Genomic DNA, 24029 nt, shown 5'->3' with positions numbered 1-24029 from the left:
GAGTGAGTTTGTTTCCCGGAATGTGTGGCTACGATACCAATGCAGGGAAGCCCCAGCTGACTCCTGAGAAAACTGAATAGTACACAAAATGCCTCTAATAAATCAAGCAAAAGTGATAATACAGAACCTAAATGCAGCAAAGGCTATACTGTAAAAAATCTAATGACTATAATTTACTCTGTAATATTACAGAAGACAAATTACCTTTAAAAATGCTTTAAAAATCATTCTAAATATTATAAAATAATTTTAAATATTATCAAATATCATAAATATTATAAAATTTTAAATATAGAAATTTAAATATTATAAAATTATTCTAAATATTATAAATATAGAACATATGTTCAACTATTTTTACAACACAGAAAACATCAAGTGAAATTCAGCATCTTACCTTAGACCAAAGACGTGTGATTGCTCGTAGTTGAATAAAGAACGAATCTTGGCTTCAGAATTCAAAATCATAAGTCTGTCAATAATATCCTAAAAAACAGTCTTAGAGTTAGACTGTACTTGGCTGAAACCATTTAAAGAAAATCAAATTGACAAATATTTAGATTTGTGCTTGACATGTGAATGTACGGAGCTTTACATTTGAATGTAGAGAGTCATTTAAAAAAGGGATTTTTTTTTTTAATTAATAGCTGAGTCTCACCCCTAGAGATTCTAAATTAATTGGTCTGGGTGTGATATGGACATTAAGACTTGTAAACATTCCTGAAATGAATCGAAAGTTTAGCCAAAAAGGAGAATCATTAATTTATATCCCACTTTGGTATTGTGTGAGCAACTTACTGTATCCAGTTTAATACTGTTTAAAATGCTAAAAATGTAAACTACTTTCAAAAACAAATTTTAACTCTATAAATGTGAAGCATGAACAGTGGATTTAGTTTTATCTGGAACTGTTTGAGATTTTGTTAATAGATATCTTCTTCTCATGTAAATCAGTGGTTTCCAACCCTGAACACAACCCTATGGAACTTAAAAAAGTAAACAGCTGCCCAGGCTCTACCCCAGAGCAATTACCTCACTATTCCTGAGGGTAGGATTCTGGCATTAACATCCTTGTAAAAGCTTCCCAAAGTTGTTGCAATGGGTAACCATCAGTTTTTAAAACACCGATGCAGAGAGAACTTGATGCCTAGGTGCCATCAGCTGTCCCAAGCAATGACAATAAAAGCCCAACACAAAATTTTGAGTATTCTCTAAAAGGCTTTCTTTCTATAAATGTCTGACTTTTGTGTATATCTTTCGGTTTAGGCCTAACAGATTTATTCATAGACAAATACCTTTCTCTCTCATTGCTCATTTTCCTGACCGACAAACTTCCTACATTCCATGAGTTTAAATTCAAGATACTTCTGTAACCAATATGGCAAAAGAGGAAGATTATACTAGGGAATAAAGTCACATAATATTTACTGAGGTCAATGTAGATAATAGCACAAACATATGAAATAACTTAAGAGGTCAGGAAATAAGTCTATAAGAAGGAGGAAATAATGGACTTAAAAATCACATCTGAAAAATAATAAACAAGACACAGTAAATACAGGATTTTTAATAAACTTACAAATTGAAATGCTTACATGGAACACTTAGGAAGGCATTTACCATTCCACAGATATCTTGAAAAATGTGTAAATAATATGAGCACAAGAATTTACAATCAGCAAATATTAAATAAACTGCCTAACAATGAAGAATGAAAGAATTGCTATCTTTAAAAATCTGTCATTGTTGTCTGCTTCTTAGCAAGTGTTGACTTAAAAATAGTCACAAGCTTTAAGTTGAGAGTTATGTTTCATTAAATGTAAATTTTTAGGACTTAAGCTCAAGAGGCAACATCTCAAGAAACCCTGAGAAAACTGCTCTGGGGTGGAGGGCAGTGGGGCAGGGTGTGAGTCAGGTTATATAGAAGTTTGCAACAAAAGGCAGGTAAGGTTATATAGAAGTTTGCAACAAAAGGCAGGTAGTCTGAACATCTTTGTGAATTAAAGAAAACCAGTTATCCCTGTTAGGAGCCCTAACATCTGAGTAGCCAGGATATGCCTGAGACCTTGCTTAGGCCTAAGTTTCAATTTCCTGGAGACAGGGTGGAGGCTAAGTTCACAGAAACTCCTCTCTAAGAAGATCCCGCCGGCGCCAAAATTAAGAAACTCCTCCCTAGAAAAATCCCGCCAGTGCCAAAATTGGGGCAATCAGAAGAAAAAGGGAAATCCCCCAGAGAAAACCCTCGCACGTATAAACTGGCCAATGAGCTTCCGCGCGTGCATGAACTGGCCAATGAGCTTCTGCCAGCTTGATCTTTTGAACAGAAATAGGTGCTTATGTAACCTGAGACTATAAAAACCACTGTGACCTGGGCTCGGGGCTCTTGTCCCACTCCACTGCGCTGGAGGAGGCATGAGCCCTAACTCGAGCTAGAAATAAACCCTATTCTTGCTTTTACATTGCTGCGAGTGTCTTATTCTACCAGTATGGGGAGACCGGACTCAGGGCATAACATCCCAAGTTAAGGAATTTAGCACTTTTCTATGTATGGAAAGATACAAGACTCTGGACTCACAGAGATCATTCCTTTTATTAGCATCTCAGCTATCCTACTTGACCAACCTAGACAGCATATTAAAAAGCAGAGACATTACTTTGCCAACAAAGGTCCGTCTAGTCAAGGCTATGGTTTTTCCAATGGTCATGTATGGATGTGAGAATTGGACTGTGAAGAAAGCTGATCGCCAAAGAATTGATTCTTTTGAACTGTGGCGCTGGAGAAGACTCCTGAGAGTCCCTAGGACTGCAAGGAGATCCAACCAGTCCATCTTAAGGGAGATCAGTCCTGAGTGTTCATTGGAAGGACTGATGCTAAATCTGAAACTCCAATACTTTGACCACCTGATGCAAAGAGTTGACTCACTGGAAAAGACTCTGATGCTGGGAGGGATTGGTGGCAGGAGAAGGGGACGACAGAGGATGAGATGGCTGGATGGCATCACCAACTCAATGCATATGAGTTTGGGTGAACTCCAGGAGTTGGTGGTGGACAGAGAGGCCTGGCGTGCTGTGATTCATGGGGTCGCAAAGAGTTGGACACGACTGAGCGACTAAACTGAACTGAACAGCTATCCTAGGGCCAGTATCCTGAGTTCATATCCTGAGTACTTTAGTGCTCACCACAGGGAATGGCTGGACCCTAATGGCTGCCTGATATCACTAAGGTATTTTTCTCCTCCTGAGTGCCCTCAGGGTTCAGGAATTCACCTTTGAAGGCCCAGAATCACTGATGCCTGTGACATCCTTGTTTACTGATATAGCAGGAAATACTCCATTTCTCACTAGATACTCCTTGTTTCAAAACAATACTTGACACTTCATGGTTCCAAAGTTTTAGCTCTGAATCTAAGTACTAGATACTGTAAGAATACAGGATAGACAATGTATTTCCAATAAGCTAACTGCAGCAATCTATCAATGATAATGTGTTTTTCAGAGAACAAATGTTACAGTAAATGAATTCTTCTTCAAAGAGGATTATATTGATGGATCACCACTTAGGGAAGAAAAGGAAACTCCTGAGAAGTCTGCCTTATGGAGAAATTCAGTTTCTAAGCAAAATGGGTGTCAAGAAAGCAATGTTTCCTAAAATAAGCAGTAGCTTTCCAGTAACAAATTAGTGCAAGTAAGGCTTGGGACTCGCAAAAAGGAGTCAGAAACTCTGTATTTTTTTTTTTTTTAAAGCACATTGTCTAGCTTGAGAATACGTTAAATGACCAAGTAAGCCAGAATGAAACCAAGACTGGAAAAACAAAGAAGAATATTCATTTTCTATAAATCAACATTTGTTTGAGTGCCTACTGTGTTTACAATTGTCCCAAAGCTTGTGTTTGTGCTATTTGATGCCTTTTACTAAAGAAAGGGCCAAGTGAAGGGTAAAGAACAGATCAACCATAATGCCAATATTCCCATACTTGCATTATTAGGAGCAGCTTGCAACTAGTTAGTCCATGAACATCTATAAGCAAAATTCAGTCTATTAAAAGTCCTTCCTTGTACTTTTGCAAAGAAGGGAATGTCTTAGTCCATTCTGGACACTATAATAAAATTCCATAGACTGGGTGGTTTAGAAACAACAGAAGTTTATTTCTCACATTTCTGGAGGCTGAGAAGTTGCCATATTTTGTGTCTGATGAGGATCTATTTTCTAGCTCAAAGACAGTCATTTTTTGCTGTGTCCTCAGATGGCAGAAGGGGCAAGGGTATTTTTTTTTTTTAGGCACTATTCACCCCTTAAAGGGCTTCCCTGTGGCTCAGCTGGTAAGGAATCTGCCTACAATGTGGGAGACCTGGGTTGAATCGCTAAGTTGGGAAGATCCCCTGGAGAAAGGGATGGCTACCCACTCCAGTAATCTGGCCTGGAGAATTCCATGGACTGTATAATCCATGGGGTCACAAGGTGTCAGACATGACTGAGCGACTTTTACTTCACTTCACCCCTTAAAGACCCCACCTCCAAATATCATCATACTGGGAATGAAGTTTCAATAAATGAATTTGTGTGTATACAAACATTCAGTCTATAGACAAGAGGTAGATGAAAATGTCATTCTGGCGGTGTGGTGAGTTGAATGGTAACTATCCCTGAAAAAGCATGTCTGTGCTCTAATCTCAAAAATCTGATTGTTACCCTACTGAGAAAAAGGGTCTTTGCAGAGGTAACTAAGAATAGAGGTAAGATCATCTTGGATTAGGTAACTAGGCCCTAAATCTAATGACAAGTGTTCTTGTAAGAAAAAGACAAAGGGATATTTGAAACAGAAGAGGAGAAAGCCTAAACCAGAAAATATATACAATGAGCCTGGAATATCCTCTCAAATAAATCAATACAGAAAAATACCAAATAACAAAAGGAGTCAGTAGACAAAGAATATTTTGACCATCAAAAGCAATAATGACTGCACTGAGTTGAAATATATGTGTAAAATCCATAAGTTCATAATGATAATAACCATCATAAAACCTCCCTTTTACAGATTCAGTTCAGTTCAGTTCAGTCGCTCAGTCGTGTCCCACTCTTTCCGACCCCATGAATCACAGCACGCCAGGCCTCCCTGTCCATCACCAAGTCCCGGAGTTCACTCAAACTCATGTCCATCGAGTCAGTGATGCCATCCAGCCATCTCATTCTCTGTCGTCCCCTTCTCCTCCCGCTCCCAATCCTTCCCAGCATCAGAGTCTTTTGCAGTGAGTCAACTCGTTGCATGAGGTGGCCAAAGTATTGGAGTTTCAGCTTTAGCATCAGTCCTTTCAATTTTACAGATTACTAGAACACAAATTTATTACTCTGCAAATTAAAATATCACGCATTTAATTTGCTATTATTGAAAGAAATGTATTTCAGGATTCCCTTTATTAAATAATTTCAGTTAAATACAAAAAAGAATGACAGACTTGAATCACCATTTCACATCTCTTAATGAAACAATTAGTATAACTCATAGCAAAAGTAGCCTAGTTTCTCCAATTAGTTAACTGCATGGAAACAAAAAAGAGGAAAATGTTTTAGAAAAAGACTGAAAAGGATATAATGACTGAATGCAACATGTGGACCTTGTTTGGATCATGACTTGAGAAACTGAAAAAAAACAAAGACATCTTTGACACAACAGAGGAAACTTCTATACAGACTATACTAGATATTAGATAATATGAAGGAGCATGGACTGTGTATGGATACAAAGGGGATAAGGAAACAAACAGAATGACTGCATCTGGCTTTCACTTTTAAAGGATCATTGTGAGGATAATTTATGAGCTAAGATTGGAAGAAAAAACAGTTAACATATCACTGGAGTAATCTAGACAAGAAATGAAGGTCTAAACTAACATAGTCTTAATATAAATATAATACTTGTGTTCCATAACAGATTTCAATAAAGGCAATAATATTAGAAATACTTTCAAAATCCATTCACTGGATATCTACTATCCAGTTATTCAGTCAGTTCAGTTCAGTTCAGTTGCTCAGTTGGGTCCGACTCTCTGCGACCCCATGAATCACAGCATGCCAGGCCTCCCTGTCCATCTCCAACTCCCGGAGTTCATTCAAACCCATGTCCACAGAGTTGGTGATGCCATCCAGTTATTACTAGATGTAAATATGACCAAGATATTCTACTCGCTTTCAGGTCCTCACAGTGTAGTAGGGAAGACAGGTAGATAAATGGTTAATTATAAAACTTCTCAAGAAGTGCCAAGATAAAAGTAAGTATAAACTAAAATTGGGACACTTCAAGAATCTAAAAGTTTAAACAGAAAAATATTTTATTTGTATTTCATTCATATAAATCATCAAAAACTTTCCAAAGTAGAGCAAATTCTTAAAAATAAAATGTTTGGGGTCAATAAGAATTAGAAGAATTCAAAATGTCAAAATGATATAAGAAAAACAACACACAGGGCAAAGTGACCAAAAGATAAATGCAATGATTGGGATTTCAGAATTAAATGATTCCTTAATAATGCATGCTTGTGTGTGCTTAGTCACTCAGTCGTGTCCGACTCTTTGTGACCCCATGGACTGTAGCCTGCCAAACTCCTCAGTTAATGGGGATTCTCCAGGCAAGAATACTGGAGTGGGTTGCCATGCCCTCCTCCAGTTAATAATGCATATATACACATATTTAATTTGTATTTAAATACAAATGGGTGTTTAATTCATAAATTTAACAAAAGATGAGGAACTAAATAAACTTGAATGATTAAAATAAGTTACCCATTTTGAAATATGAATATAAAATAAGTTTCAAATTAAATAAATATGCATATACTGCCCTCATAGGGCAGTAATACATAGATTTTTTAAAATATAAGCAGAAAACGTATTGGACTCTTTAGATACAATTTATTCCTAATTATCTTAGTCAATGAAGGAGCAATAATTGTGTGAGTAATAACATAAGTTACCTAAAAATAATTAATACATTAACTTTTATATATGCTGGATCTCTTCCCTATTTGGGAAACCTTTCAGTTAGTCGCTCAGTCATGTCCGACTCTCCGCGACCCCATGAATCACAGCACGCCAGGCCTCCCTGTCCATCACCAACTCCCGGAGTTCACTCAAACTCATGTCCATCGAGTCGGTGATGCCATCCAGCCATCTCATTCTCTGTCATTCCCTTCTCCTCTTGCCCCCAATCCCTCCCGGCATCAGTCACTTAGTCATGTCCAACTCTTTGAGATCCCATGGACTGCAGCACGCCAGGCTTCCCTGTCCATCACCAACTCCCAGAGCTTACTCAAACTCATGTTAACCTTGTTATTTCAGTAGGTGCCACAATTTTTAGACAGCCAGGATCAAAGATTCTGTTTATAGATTATTTGGAAACTAACATTCTATACTGGAGAAGGAAATGGCAACCCACTCCAGTACTCTTGCCTGGAAAATTCCATGGACTGAGGAGCCTGGTAGGCGACAGTCCATGGGGTCGCAAAGAGTCAGACACAACTGAGTGACTTCACTTTCACTTATAGGTAAATAAATAGGTTTTCAAACGTGATTTATTGTACCATATTTTTTCTGTTACATTGCATTTTTACTACACATCTTAAAAAGTAGCACTATAAAAGTGAAAGATTAAAAGAAAATAACTTACAATAACACTTGTTGGGACTTCACGAAGAGAATATTCTGCTTTATTAGGAAGACATTGATTGCCAACCAGCTCAAAAATAGCAGGATAAGATAACAGGTTCACCAGTGCTAGAAAAGACTACATGGGAAGAAAAATAACTGTTCAAATGGTTCATTATTTTTCTCAATCACATCCACTGAAGAGTCATTAATGCAAATGGGAGTTTTTCAAATAAGCCTAATCAACCCATATAACTGAAATATATGCTTCTATGATAAGTAAAAAATAGTTAATATCAACAATAATCTATGTACTGACAATGCATAAAAACTATAAGAAAATATAACTGAGAGTTGGAAAATGTTATAAAATATCATGTATCACTGACAGTTTGGTCCTGACAAAAATGAAATGATACATTTTTCTCATTCTTTGCATTGTTATATCTGATGTGTAAGAAAATATAATACTTCAGGGCTCTGGAGCAAGATAACAAATTCTATATGTCACAGCACTCAGGTCACAAGGCTATCTTCAGCCTTTAACTGTTGATACATTCACTGGAAATTCAAGTAATCTATTAATAATTACAGTAAAAAGAAAAGGAGTACATCAAGGTTGTATATTGTCACCCTGCTTATTTAACTTATATGCAGAGTACATCATGAGGAACACTGGGCTGGAGGAAGCACAAGCTGGAATCAAGATTGCTGGGAGAAATATCAATAACCTCAGATATGCAGATGACACCACCCTTATGGCAGAAAGTGAAGAGGAACTCAAAAGCCTCTTGAGGAAAGTGAAAGAGGAGAGTGAAAAGGTTGGCTTGAAACTCAACATTCAGAAAACAAAGAACATGGCATCTGGTCCCATCACTTCATGGGAAATAGATGGGGAAACAGTGGAAACAGTGTCAGACGTTATTTTTTGGGGCTCCAAAATCACTGTGGATGCTGATTGCTGCCATGAAATTAAAAGACGCTTACTCCTTAGAAGGAAAGTTATGACCAACCTAGATAGTATATTAAAAAGCAGAGATTTTACTTTGCCAACAAAGGTCCATCTAGTCAAGGCTATGGTTTTTCCCGTGGTCATGTATGGATGTGAGAGTTGGACTGTGAAGAAAGCTGATCGCCGAAGGATTGATGCTTTTGAACTTTGGTGCTGGAGAAGACTCTTGAGAGTCCCGTGTACTGCAAGGAGATCCAACCAGTCCATTCTAAATGAGATCAATCCTGGGTGTTCATTGAAAGGACTGATGCTAAAGCTGAAACTCCAATACTTTGGCCACCTCACGCGATGAGTTGACTCACTGCAAAAGACTCTGATGCTGGGAAGGATTGGGGGCGGGAGGAGAAGGAGACGACAGAGAATGAGATGGCTGGATGGCATCACTGACTCGATGGACATGAGTTTGAGTGAACTCCGGGACTTGGTGATGGACAGGGAGGCCTGGTGTGCTGTGATTCATGGGGTCGCGGAGAGTCGGACACGATTGAGCGACTGAACTGAACTGAACTGAATTAGAAAAAGCTATGGCTTTTACTATCAAAATCAGCTCATTTTCTCATGCAATTTTACCAAGTTAATCTCTCCATGAAAACTTTAAGCTCCTGCACTTCTCTCATTGACAAGAATCTAAATGTTTTTCTCAGGCACAGCTCATTCTTTGGATGCCCTGTGCAAAAGTATGCAGTGGTTGCCCTTTACTAAACATCAGATCTAAAGTCCTTAGCATGACTTTCAAGGCACTTTATTGACACTTTTCTTCTCTTCAGTCTCAAAAGCCTCAGTTGCCATTAAGTTTCCTCAGCCTGAAGTCATCACTGCAGTCAATCAAATCTGCCTGCAGTCTCCTTCAAGTGACTGCCACATATACAAACTTTTCTTATTCTACTAAGGAGCTCACTCTAACCCTCCCATTGACTCATTATGTTACTTTATAAGCTTTCAAAACTTTGCCACATTTTTTCTAGAAGGCTTTCTTATTAAGTCTATCTACATCTAGAAGCCCTATATTCTGTTAATATTTGTATATTTAGTTTTTATTCTATTAATTGCACTTATTTGTAACTATTAAGTTTTCCTCTTGCCAGTTTAAAATGTTCACCAGTTTCAGAAATTTTGAAGATCAAACACATAAAGAATTTTCACTAAAATAAAAACTGATTATACTACCAAATGCAATCTACAGATTCGATGAGCTCCCTATCAAATTACCAATGGCACTTTTCACAAAAATAGGACAAAAAATTTCACAGTTCATATGGAAGCACAAAAGACCCCGAATAGCCAAAGCAATCTTGAAAAGTAGAATGGAGCTGGGAGGAATCAACCTTCCTAACTTCAGACTATACTATGAAACTACAGTCATCAAGAGAGTATGATCTGACACAAAAACAGAAATACAGACCAATGCAACAAGACAGAATCCCCAGAGATAAATCCACACACCTAAGGTTACCTTAATTTTGACAAAGGAGGCAAGAATATACATTGGGGCAAAGATAGCCTCTTCAATAAGTGTTGCTGGGAAAACTGGACAGCTCATGTGTAAAAGAATGAAATTAGAACACTTCCTAACACCATACACAAATATAAACTCAAAATGGATTAAATACCTAAATGTAAGATCACAAACTATAAAACTCTTAGAGGAAAACATAGGCAGAACACTCTGAGACATAAATCACACCAAGATCCTCTATGATCTACCTCCTACAGTAATAGAAATAAAAACAAAAATAAACAGTGGGACCAAGCTAAACTTAAAAGCTTTTGCACAGCAAAGGAAACTATAAGCAAGGTGAAAAGACAACCCTCAGAATGGGAGAAAATAATAGCAAATGAGACAACAGACAAAGGATTAATTTCCAAAATATACAAGCAGCTCATACAAGTCAATATCAGAAAAACACCCAAAGAAAAAGTAGGAAAAAGACCTAAATAGACATTTCTCCAAAGAAAATATACAGATGGATAACAAACACATGAAAAGATGCTCAACATCGCTCATTATTAGAGAAATGCAAATCAAACTATGATGAGATATCATTTCATACTGGTCAGAATGGCCATTGTCAAAAAGTTTACAAACAATAAATGCTGGAGAGGGTGTGGAGAAAAGGGAACAGTCTTGCACTGTCGGTGGTAGTGTAAAATGATACAGCCACTATGGAAATCAACATGGAGATTCCTTAAAAAAAACCAGGAACAAAGCCACTACATGACCCAGCAATCCCACTACTAAGCATATACCCTGAGGAAACCAAAATTGAAAAAGACACATGTACCCCAAGGTTCACTGTGGCACTATTTATGATAGCTAGTACATGGACGCAACCTAGATGTCCACTGACAAATCAATGAGTAAATAAGCTGTGGTACATATATACAACGGAATATAACAGGTTTTAGAAAAGGCAGAGGCACCAGAGATCAAATTGCCAACATCCACTGGATCATGGAGAAAGCAAGAGAGTTCCAGAGAAACATCTATTTCTGCTTCATTGACTATGCCAAAGCCTTTGACTGTGTGAATCACAATAAACTGTGGAAAATTCTGAAAGAGATGGGAATACCAGACCACCTGACCTGCCTCTTGAGAAACCTGTATGCAGGTCAGGAAGCAACTGTTAGAACTGGACATGGAACAACACACTGGTTCCAAATAGGAAAATGAGTACGTCAAGGCTTTATATTGTCACCCTGCTTATTTAACTTCTATGCAGAGTACATCAAGAGGAAGGCTGGGCTGGAAGAAGCACAAATGGAATCAAGATTGCTGGGAGAAATATCAATAACCTCAGATATGCAGATGACACCAGCCTTATGGCAGAAAGTGAAGAGGAACACAAAAGCCTCTTGAAGAAAGTGAAAGAGGAGAGTGAAAAGGTTGGCTTGAAGCTCAACATTCAGAAAACAAAGATCATGGCATCTGGTCCCATCACTTCATGGGAAATAGATGGGGAAACAGTGGAAACAGTGTCAGACTTTTGTTTTTTTTGGCTCCAAAATCACTGCAGATGCTGATTGCAGCCATGAAATTAAAAGATGCTTACTCCTTGGAAGGAAAGTTATGACCAACCTAGATAGTATATTAAAAAGCAGAGATTTTACTTTGCCAACCAAGGTCCGTCTAGTCAAGGCTATGGTTTTTCCCGTGGTCATGTATGGATGTGAGACTTGGACTGTGAAGAAAGCTGATCACCGAAGAATTGATGCTTTTGAACTGTGGTGCTGGAGAAGACTCTTGAGAGTCCTTTGGACTGCAAAGAGATCCAACCAGTCCATTCTAAAGGAGATCAATCCTGGGTGTTCATTGGAAGGACTGATGCTAAAGCTGAAACTCCAATACTTTGGCCACCTCATGTGACGAGTTGACTCACTGGAAAAGGCTGTGATGCTGGGAAAGGTTGGGGGCAGGAGGAGAAGGGGACGACAGAGAATGAGATGGCTGGATGGTATCACTGACTCTATGGACATGAGTTTGAGTGAACTCTGGGAGTTGGTGATGGACAGGGAGGCCTGGCGTGCTGTGATTCATGGAGTCGCGGAGAGTCGGACACGGCTGAGTGACTGAACTGAACTGATAAAAAGGAATCTATTTGGGTCAATTCAAATGAGGTGAATGAACCTAGAGCCTATTAAATAGAATGAAGTCAGTCAGAAAGAGAAAACAAATATCATATACTAATATAAATACGGAATATAGAATTATGGTACTGATGCAATTATTTGCAGGGCAGCAATGGAATCACAGACATGGAAAACAGACTTATGGGCATGGGGATGGGGGGCAGTGAGTAAGGAGAGGGTGGGATCTATGGAGAGAGTAACATGGACACTTCCATTAATATATGTAAAATAGAAAGCCAATGGGAATTTGCTGTATGACTCAGGGAACTGAAACCAGGGCTCTGTAACAACCTAAAGGGGTGGGATGGGGAGTGAAGTGGGGGGAAGATTCAAAGGAAAGGGACATATGTATACCGATGGCTGATTCAGGTTGATGTTTGGCAGAAACCAGCACAAATCTGTAAAACAATTATCCTTCAATCTAAAAATCAATAAATTTTAAAAAAGGAAAAAAAAAAAAGAATTTTCACAAAAATCAGAACACTGAGATAATTGAAAGAATAGTTTAATTCAATTTCTCATTTAATAGATGAGAAAACTTGAGGACCAGAGAAGTGAAGTGTCTTGGTCAAAGACATAATAAAAAAATTGATAGCAGAACTAATTGCATCCTCTTATTTACAGGCTAAGATTACTCACTACAAAATAAATAATCTCCAGACACTATTTAACAGCTTCACCACAGACCTGGCTGTTTAATAAAATTTTCTGTGGTGATAGAAATTTTATGTTCTAAACTGTAAATATGATAGTCACTAGCTACATGTGACTACAGATAAGCACGTAAGATATGATTAATGTAATTGAGACTGAATTTTTACTTTTACTTTTAATTTAAATTTGCATAGCTATGTAGGGCTATTGTCTAGCATACAGCAAAAGCAAAGCTTCCCTCTATAGAGAGAAGGAAGGACAAACTGGACTAAAACTTTTAAACGAACCTCTCTACATATGGAAGCTATGTCACTGTTTCCTAAAATTTAAATGACAATAAAATTAAATCCCCCCAAAACCTAGAATCCACATATAAATGAAATCATATGGTATTTCTCTTTCTCCATCTGACTTTCCTTGATTAGTATAATACTTTCTGGGTCTATTCATGTCACAAATGGCAAGATTTCATTTTATTCTATAGCTGAGTAATATTTCATTTTATACCTATACCACATTTTCTTTATCCATTCATACATCGGTGAATGTTAAGTTTCATAAATGTTGAATTTTGTCAAAAGCTCTTTCTGTATCTACTGAGATGATGTGATTTTTATCCTTCAATTATTAATGTAGAATATCACACCAACTAATTTGCAGATGTTGAACCATCCTTGTAACCCTGGGATAAATCCACTTGATCATGGTGTATGACCCTTTTCGTGTATGGTTGAATTTGATTTGTTAGCATTTTATCGAGGATTTTTGCAACTACCTTCAGTGATACTGGCTTCTATTTTTTTTTTCACAGTCTTGTTTCTGAATCAGGGTGATATGGGTCTCACAGACTGAATTCTGAAATATTCCTTTATCTCAAACCTGGAATAGTTTGAGAAGGAGAAGGATTAATTTTTTAAATGTCTGATATAATTCACCTGTGAAGCCATCTGATCCTGGATTTTTGTCTGTTGGGAGTCTTTTAAAAATTACTGATTCAATTTCATTACTGGTCATCTGCCTGTTCACATTCTGTATTCCTGATTTAATCTTGAAAGATGGGTAAAATCCTAGAAATATACAATTTCTTCTAGGTTGTCCACTTAATTGGCATATAATTGTCCATAGTAATATCATTATTTCTGTGATACTGGTTGTAACTTCTTTTTCATTTCCAATCAATTTGGGTCCTCTTTTTGAGAAGTCTAGCTAAAGGTTTATTAATTTTGTTTATCTTTTCAAAAAATCAGCTCTTAGTTTTACTGATCTTTTCTATTGTTTTTTTAGTCTCTAGTTCTGTTTCAATTTTATTATTTCTTTCCTTCTATTACATCTGGGTTTGCTTGTTCTTTTTCTATTTTCACTTTTACTCTCTATTTCTGTTTCAATTTTTATCATTTCTTTCCTTCTATGGACATCTAGGTTTGCTTGTTCTTTTTCTAGTTCCTTTAAGTCCACGTTTATTTTTTTGTCTGATGTCTATAATATTTATTGAGAAAATTATAGTATAAAATATAGTAGGAATATCATAAAAAAAGAATGTCCTTGCAAGACAATTCCCAAGGAACACTGGTATTTCTGTCTTTTATAAGTTTATTTTAAAAACACAAAGTCAGAAATGAAAGAAAGGAGGGAAAGGACCAACTTAGGAAAGGCTGCTGGTTTTAACTGAGTATAGATTAAAGTCTGGATGAAGCAATTTGAGAGATACCTAAAATCTATACATTATTAGATGAATCATTTCTTACCTTTTGACAGCTTTGGTCAATAGGGTCCACTGGAGTAGATCTTGGATGGGTTACTCTAACATCATCTCTTCCACATTCCAGATTGGCCCATAATTCAGTTATAAGTGCAGTAATAAACCCTAAGAAGAATTTTACATCATATTTATAGTATATTACTTCTTTGGATTGTGGTGGAAAGACGTAATTATCCTTCTGACAAGATTGTTCCACAATGACAAAAGAAATACTTGAATGCTGTATAAGAAATAACCTCTAACCTTGGTAGAAACTAGTGCTGATATTGTTAATATTTGCTTATGATAAAACTATGCAATGACTAAATTATGTAATGACTAAACTCTCAAAACTATTCCCCTAGAGGACTGAATTTTGAGTCCCAGTTTTTAATCCTTTAGTCAATAATCTCTCTCAGCATGTTTTCTTGAAAAAAAGCAAAAAAGTTTACACATTACTCTGTAAATGAGCTAACAGTGAAATGCAGCCTGGAAGGAGGTATCAGGAGGCACCATAAGCAACCGAAGAGTGTACATGTGTTCTCTTTCTCTAATGTAACTATCCTTTTGTATTTCCATATGCTTAGAACAGTTCTCTATTTCATACAACTTTTGGTTCTATACAGTCTTCAAATTTTCCTGAGTCAGATACTACATATCTAAATGAAAGTGACTATTGGTTTGATTATCAAATTCCTTTATGAGGAATCAAAGCATATGGAAAAGTGTAAAACAGAACACCTATACATAAAATCAGTAATTTAGCAGTAACACATTAGAGCAGAATGGGTTTCTAGTATAACAAAATATATAGGCTCTAAAATCAAGACTATCAGGGTTCAAATTACTAATCTGACAGCTTATTAAATTATATATCCTTGAATCTTTCGAATTCTAACAGCATCAGTTCCCAGTGTGAAAACTGAAAAAGTGCTACATTTGAAGGCTGCCATAAAGTATAAATGAAACAATATACATAGAGTTCTTAATGCAGTACCTAAGACATCACAGGAACTCAGGCAGTGTCAGTCTTCCTTCCTTTGTCCTGTGAAAAACTGCATTTAATCCTCTCAAGGAAAGCTGGATACTATAAGGTTTAGAAGTTTAATGACTCGACCAACAGGGAAATCTGGGATTGAATCTAGTCTTCAAATGTTTCCATTAATGTGCCCCTGAGTACTATAAATGAACTGGATTTTATTCTAAGTAAAGCAGTAAGTGGTTCACTTAGGACAGCTTCTGCCAAGAAATATGTTTCATAATATAAGCAGTCCAAATAAGTTCAGCCAAAAAATACTTTCATTTGAGGAGAGACTCATTAGTGACCATTGAGGTTATGATTCTTCAATTCTAAGGTTTAAATGTAACCACAGTATCTCTATCAGAGATTACATCTGGTCTCTGGTGCAGGGTTCAGGTAACTTTCCGTTCCATTCCGGCGCTCAGTCGTGTCCGACTCTTTGCGACCCCGTGGACTGTAGCCTACCAGGCTTCTCCGTCCATGGGATTCTCCAGGCAAGAATACTGGAGTAGGTTACCGTTTCCTTCTCCAGGGGATCTTCCCCACCCAGGGATCGAACCCGGGTCTCCCGCATTGGAGGCAGACGCTTTAACCTCTGAGCCACCAGGGACAATACATTAAATCTTCAATGTTTGAACATCTTAAAAATCCAATCTGTAGTAGATAATAAATGCCGACTATAAACTCCAGAAATAGTGGTGAAAATTAAGTGGGTGAGAATCTTCCAAGAAAGGAACAGAAAAGGGAATAAGAAAATGATATGTATGTGCAACAACTATTATGACTATAAATCTTGATTCATATATAAATCACTGAAACTGAGCATTAAAGCCTACCAGATGGAACTATACCAAGAATAGATGATACACTTTTGATTTATAAAATGAAGGGTTCTTAAAGCCATCAGGTATATCTTAGTTTAGGTTCATTATGTACCATTGTTCTGAGGAAAGAAAAAATTGCATATATTTTACAGAAAAAAAATTCCCAGTGGGATTTCATGGAAGAGAAAAGAAGGAAATCCCATTAACACTCTTTTACCTACGGCCTAACTTGGGAAGAAGAACTTCAGAGTGAAACAGCTGATACTTGATCATGGCAGCTGAATCTTGTATCGACTGACTCAAAAATTATACTTTTAAAGAACTTACCTGAATTTTGTAGGGCTATCGCACCTGCTGCTGTTGATGCCACTTGTGTAACCAAAACTCCATAGCCAAACTTTTTATGCCTGCTGATCTAATGTAAATAAGAAACCATGAGAAGCAGGAAAACATAGCATGCTAATATTTTATTTACATTTTACATGCAGAGTTACTGATTTCCTTATTAAAATGCTAGACAGTCTTTCAAGTAAAGATAACAAGAGCAGAAAAAACAACAACAACTATGACAATCAGTGAGTTAATACTAACGAACATTTTTGACAATCTTATTTCAGAACTAGGCTCTGGTACCAGCCCTAAAACTAAGAAGCTTCATGGCCTTAAACAAGTCACTATGTCTTTAAGTCTTTTTATATATAAAATAAGGGACTTTGGACTAAATGAAAAGAGATTCCTTCTAACTCTTATTTCTGTTATCTTATTATTTTATTCTTTAATTGGTTCTTCAATAATAAATTATATTGATTAATCTGTATTGACTGCCAGTTTTTACATTGGGCTTCCAAACAAACAGCTTTAAAAAGAACAATGGTATCTTCTTAAAAATCATCGTTTTAGAGACAATGTGATTTTTTTTCCCCAAAGGAGGAAGTTATACACACATGCATGCACACATAATCCTCATTTAATACACATTGTAGAAAACCTGAAATAAATGCTACTTTGCAGAGAATATTATACATATATTCATGGTAAAGTTCAGAAGTATCTCTTAGAAAAAATCACAATAAGGAAATAACAAAGAAACTATAAAATGTTCCTCCTTCCTCAGACTTCATAGGTCAGTCTGATCTTAGCCAAAGTGTTTGAATTCTAAATAGAGCTAACCATTTAAAATGTATATTTTTCAACATTTTATTAAAAGGATAGGCATATGTTTTCATCAAATATTTAAAATATAAACTATACATTCTGTTTTAAGGGCAAAAAAGGGGAGGAACTAAAAGACTGTGGGAAAAAATTAGGCTTATTTCTTCAATTTTTTTACTGCTCACATCTCTTTGCCTTCCAAATCTCATTCTCCATGTTCCTTACTTTACCATCCATTAATTTGGCAATTAGATAACATAGAAGTACAGCAAACTAACTGTTTATCTTTTCCCACATGCCTTTTTCCATGACAGGAAGAGAAACACCTTACTCATCAATCATCCCAAACGACCCTACTGATTCAGATACTAGTAGCCACAGGGGTCTCCCAATCGAGACTAAATACTAAAAAAGAAGAGACAAAGAAAACCTTCAGAGAAGTTACAGGGGCATCACTAAACAAGACTTAGATTTCATGGACACTTAAAATCTAAGATCGGAATCTAAGTTCTAGAATTACTGCCATCAATAACTATATGTGTGAACACAGGCAAATCATTTATACCAACTTGAATCTCAACATAATCTTCAGCAAAATTAAAGAAAGTCATGGGGTCGCGGAGAGTCGGACACGACTGAGTGACTGAACTGAACTGAACTTAACTGAGCTGCTTTCTTACAAGATAACTCAGAGTCTAAATTTTCATAAAACGTCTTGAATGGTATAAATCGATATTAAAGGACTGTACTAAATTATATGGTTGTAATTTACTGAGGTCCAGGGAATGTCTTCTATTACAACTACCAGCACAATACAAAGAAAGACCAGATTGCTTTAGATTTTATGACTATAAAAAAAATGACATCTAATCCAGATGTATTATCACAATAGTAAAAAGTTGTGTCTGAATGGTCTCAAGCATCTGAATGAGAAAAAAAATTTCTTTGAATTGCTTGAATATTTTCAGAAACGGAATAAAAATGAAAACCCAAATGGTTAACTAGTATACAAGTAGAAATGCAAACTCACCAACAGATCAAAACACAATTTATATAAACTTTAAAAGCCTGAAAATGTCTACATTTGCTATAGTATGAATGTCTGTGTCCTGCCAAAATTCCTATGTTGAAATCCGAAGCCCCAGAGGTGATGGTAGGAAGTGGGGCCTTTGGGAGGCTATTCGTGAGGGTAGAGAGTGATCTGAAAGGGATTAGTGTCTTCTATAAAAATAAATAAATAAAAGATCCCCAAGAGGCCCTAGCCCTTTCTGCTAGGCTGCAATAAGAACATCAAGAAACAGCAACTTCCAGAGATAAAAGGAAACACTTTTAAAAGCATACCTATGCTGATTCACTTCCCTGTACAGTGGAAATCGACATAACGTTGTAAAGCAAGCATATGCCAAATAAAAAAAAAAAGCAACAACAACAAGACGTATACTTATGATCCTAAGAAGCTCTGAAGTCTAGGGATATTTACTGTAATAGCAAAAAAATGAACATACTTCAATGATCTCTGTGAGAAAGGCCTAAATTTTAAATTTAAACAGTAGCAATAATAAAATCCCGCTAAAATATATTTATTTCTTTCAAAATGTGAACCCTAAACTCTCATTGACACATTTAGGCCCAAAAATGGAATTCCATTGAGTTTTAATATATCCAGATGTCTGATATATTTATAAAACATCTGGATGAATGAGTTTTTCAATTTCATTCAGTTGTTTCATCCTGTAAAATAGTCATAGATACCAATATCAATTCTAATGCTTTTGTGAAAAAATATCAAGTTAAATATTACAATGCCATATGAGTTTTTAATTGAAGTTTAATAATTTCTTCACACAAAGAAACCAGAATGATGTTCTTAAGGGCTTTTACAGAAACAAAAGTTCCTTTTGCCTGTGGCAGATGATAATTCGCACCTGTAATTTTTTTGCATATCGGTTGAACATAAATGTCACACATTCGTTGATGGCACCTGTTCTTTGAAGAAGCAGCAGTCCTTTGGGAGTGGCAGCAAAATTTAGTAAATCATCTAACAAATTCTCTTCCCAAGCCATACTGAAAGAGGTAAAAAGAAAGGTATAAATGTCTTTATTATTCTCAAAACTGGGGGAAAAAAAAAACCTCAGCTTAATACTACCAACAATTAAACTTAAAGAGAACACACTGGCTGCAAAGTATTTAATTGTTTAAAAATAAGATAAACAGCATGGTTTCCATAACAGTGAGCTGTTATTCTTTTTTCTACTATCTAATAATTTTCCTTCACTAAATGAATCAAATATTAACTGCACATATCAGCATTTTCATTACACCAAAATTCTCTCAACCAGGTCTTAATCTCATTCCATATCTCCTATTAAAATCCTGCTGTGCCTAAATTCCCCAAGCCCTAGCTCTCCATTATTTCCATACATCCTTTTCATTAAGGAGTATTTGTCTTTTGACTTTATAAAGCATACCAGGCACTTTATTTTCACTGGTTATTAGTTTTACTTTTGGAGAATGACATTATTTTTCCTTAGAATACTTCTAAAAGGCCAGTAGCATTCTCCAGAGAAAAACAAAAAAGAAAAGGAAAACAACTCAAAACATTCAGAAGGCATACAGTAAACAGGAGAGTCAGAGCTAGAAATCTGGAAACACAGGAAGGGATGTCAGCGCTTCATCTGAAGTATCAAAGTAAGAGAAAATAGTCTACCCATCCTATTCCTACTAGATTGGAGAAACAAAAAAGCTGGATATTAAAATAGGTCAAAATCAAATGTTTATATGTACAATGAAACAGAGTGTGGAAATGTGTGCTCTTTTGTTTCCGAAGGAAGTTTCAGAAGTATGTTTTGAAACTGGTAAGAGATTTGAAATACAGAACTTTTCTGATTAAAAAAGAAACAATCAGTACATGTTGACAGATATCCATCAGTGGTGATCACAAACCAACGGTCAAAGATATAACCATGTTCAAACACAAAATAAATATCTCTTGGATAAAGAAGGACAAAGAAGTAGGACTAGTTTTGAGGTAAATACAGACAATGGAAACTAAATTTGGCTCAAATAGGATATAAAAGACTCAGGGTTACATATGAGATGTATGACCAATGGAAGGTTCACTGCTTAAGATTCATGATGGAGTAATACTACTAAAAACTGCAAATGTTTAGCTAAAATTAAAATATAACATTTATATACTTAAAATATATAAACAAAATACTTAAATATAACTGACAAAAATTGGGTTTTGACAAGCCATAACCCTCAGGAGACAGGAGGATACATAAAAAGCCTCATTTCTAGAAATGTACAGATAATTAATTCACCTTCTAACTTTTAACGGCATATACAATACCCTCCGGAGAAGGCAATGGCACCCCACTCCAGTACTCTTGCCTGGAAAATCCCATGGACATAGGAGCCTGGTAGGCTGCAGTCCATGAGGTCGCTAAGAGTCGGACATGACTGAGTGATTTCACTTTCACTTTTCAGTTTCATGCACTGGAGAAAGAAATGGCAACCACCCCAGTGTTCTTGCCTAGACAATCCCAGGGATGGGGTTGCACAGAGTTGGACATGACTGAAGTAACTTAGCAGCAGCAGCAATACCCTCATCATCACTGACAGGAGTCTCAAAATGGCAATACAATGTTTATTTAAAACATGGGGGGAAAGGAAAAAAAACATAAAACTGCTGGACAGAGAAGAATGAATATAGAAAAAGAAAATAGGAAAAATGAGGGAGGGAAGAAAGTAGTGAAGGAAAAAAAACTCATTTTAAAATGAACTTGTAATTAAACTTCAAAGGACATCTAAAGCTAAGTGCCAGCAGAATCAACATTCATTAAATTAATCCATTCCAGCTGAAATAATTCAAAAATAATGACTAACTTTATGATTCTCAAAATATTTTACTCTTCCATTAGAACTGAAACAAAAATGCAGAAATGAAATAAAAATAGGTGGATATTTTTAAAAAACTATATAAATCTTGTGAATATTTTTTAAAAACCACTTAAAAAGCAAATGGAAAAAATCTCAGCCACAAAGAATTATTGAACTAAAAGGTAGCTAGATAAGAAATAAATGTTTGAGGAAACAGTGAGACAGAACATACTAAAAGTTTTCAGATACATCTAATCAAGAGTCTAAGAGAACAGAAGAAATATTTGAAAAATACTAAGAAATTTCTAGATTAAAAAAAAAAGGTATCAGTCCAGTCTATTGATCAAAAAAACATTCAAAGTACTAAGCAGGAATTAACTATATCCCAACATAAAATTTAAAAAAAAAATGTTTTAAAGTACCAAGCAGGATAAACTTAAATCACACAGAAATAGTAAATATCCAAAGAAAGAAATTAAAAGCTATTAGAGCAAAGATATGACCTATAAAAGTGGTTATACTAACATATTTATCAGTTCCTACTTACTCCAGAAGACAATGGAGTAAAACCTCAAATAGTACTAAGAAAGGACAGTCTACAAAACTTTTATACCCAGATAAACTACTATTTCAGTTCAGTTCAGTTCAGTTTCCGTTCCGTTCCGTTCCGTCGCACAGTCGTGTCCGACTCTTTGCGACCCCGTGGACTGTAGCCTACCAGGCTTCTCCGTCCATGGGATTCTCCAGGCAAGAATACTGGAGTGGGTTACCGTTTCCTTCTCCAGGGGATCTTCCCGACCCAGGGATCGAACCCGGGTCTCCTGCATTGGAGGCAGACGCTTTAACCTCTGAGCCACCAGGGAAGCAAATGTGAGATCTCAGAAGCTCTGAACAGGAGGTGGCAGTGGTTTGTGTGGTCTGGAAGGCGAATAGCTATTTTCAGACACAGAAAGATCAGTTTGATTCCCTCAAAGCCTTAAGAACAATTAAACAGTTTACTTCTATCACCTTAAGACCTATAGTTAGAAACTTAAAAACATGTTTAAGTAAGGGGAAAAAAAGGAGCCTATCAGAAATAATGGCCTACAAGCTTCAACAAATGGTGTAAAATAATAAATACAAATTTAATTTCTATGTGAAGACATAAACCAGGTGATTAAAAATATTAAACCAAAATTCTATATAACCATAACAGGACAGAACTATAGAGTATATAGAGGAGCAGTAACTGGTCAAGTATGTTAAACTCCATACTGCTTTTCAAAACATGATATAAATACCCAATTACTTTATACTTTCGTAGAAAAATATATGGTTAAATGCATATTGAGAATTTAGGAACAACCACTTAAAGAAACATAACAGTGATTTATAAAGTCAAAAGCAAGGGGAAAATAGGATAAAATGTACTGATCTAAGATAAGGAAGTAAAGGAGAAAAGTAAGGAAAACAGAATAGAAATAGAAAATACCAAAAGAAAAATAAGACCCAAACATCAGCATTGCAAAAATGTAAAAAACTTAAAACTCATCTAATAAAAAATAGGAATTGTCAAATTGGATAAAAAATTCAAAATTTACTACTCTGAGTGACAGAAAATAAAGAGATGAAAAAAAAAATACTTTAATAGGCTGACCGAATCTCCATCTAAGCTCCTTTTTCATCAACTCCCATACAGCAAGAAATGGCCATAGGGCACATCCAGTAATATGTTCACAAAAATGTTAATGAGATTTCTTTCCTAGATAAAAGATAAAGAATGAAAAGAAGCCATTTGTCTCTACAAACTTTTTCCTCTTTGAAGGCTGTGTGCTCTAGAGGTTAGCCATTGTACAACCTTGAGGTAAAAAAGAAAACATTAGTGATGTTTTCTCCTAAGAAAAGGAGGCTGGACCTCAAACTGAATCAATAAGTCAATGCCTGATAATATTTCATGAGATTTTTTGCTTTATGAAAAAAAAAAAAAGCTTTACTGAGCTATCTGCAAATAGATATATTCTTAACTAATGTACTCTGCAAATACTAACTAAAGCAAAGTATATTTACAATACTAGTATCATATAATATAAAACTTAATGGAAAGAAGTGTTGAGATAAAACAGTAAAAGTTCCCAAGAAACAGTGAATTTTTAGGTTCCTAATAGCATAAAAGGGCTTCCCTGGTGGCTCAGAGGTTAAAGCGTCTGCCTCCAAATGTGGGAGACCCCGGTTCGATCCCTGGGTCGGGAAGATCCCCTGGAGAAGGAATCGGTAACCCACTCCAGTATTCTTGCCTGGAGAATCCCATGGACGGAGAAGCCTGTTAGGCTACAGTCCAAGGGGTCGCAAACAGTCGGACACGACTGAGCGACGGAACGGAATGGAATAGCATAAAATCTAAGTATGTAAAACAAAACCCCAGAATTACAGAGAAAAATGGATAGTCAACTTTCAAAGTGAACGATTATACATAAGCAGACAAAATATTGATGGTGATA

The 24029-nt window shown here is 36.1% G+C and overlaps 1 protein-coding gene across 3 annotated transcripts in view; it reads right to left on the bottom strand.

Annotated features, from left to right (window-relative positions):
* The window catches only part of TBC1D32 (TBC1 domain family member 32), a 204523-nt gene that overhangs the window by 105674 nt on the left and 74820 nt on the right, over positions 1-24029 (bottom strand). For all 3 annotated transcript variants that reach the window (XM_055432983.2, XM_055432982.2, XM_055432984.2), the window contains 5 exons: positions 19593-19731; positions 16843-16930; positions 14678-14796; positions 7662-7778; positions 398-486 (listed from right to left, as the gene is read on the bottom strand). In XM_055432983.2, coding sequence (XP_055288958.2) covers positions 398-486; positions 7662-7778; positions 14678-14796; positions 16843-16930; positions 19593-19731 — 552 coding nt within the window. The remainder of the gene's footprint in view (positions 1-397; positions 487-7661; positions 7779-14677; positions 14797-16842; positions 16931-19592; positions 19732-24029) is intronic.

Source organism: Moschus berezovskii, chromosome 10 (assembly GCF_049115385.1).
Source record: "Moschus berezovskii isolate FMDL1 chromosome 10, NW_MosBer_1.0, whole genome shotgun sequence".
Lineage (NCBI taxonomy): Eukaryota > Metazoa > Chordata > Mammalia > Artiodactyla > Moschidae > Moschus > Moschus berezovskii.
This window is presented reverse-complemented; position numbering and strand designations above follow the sequence as displayed.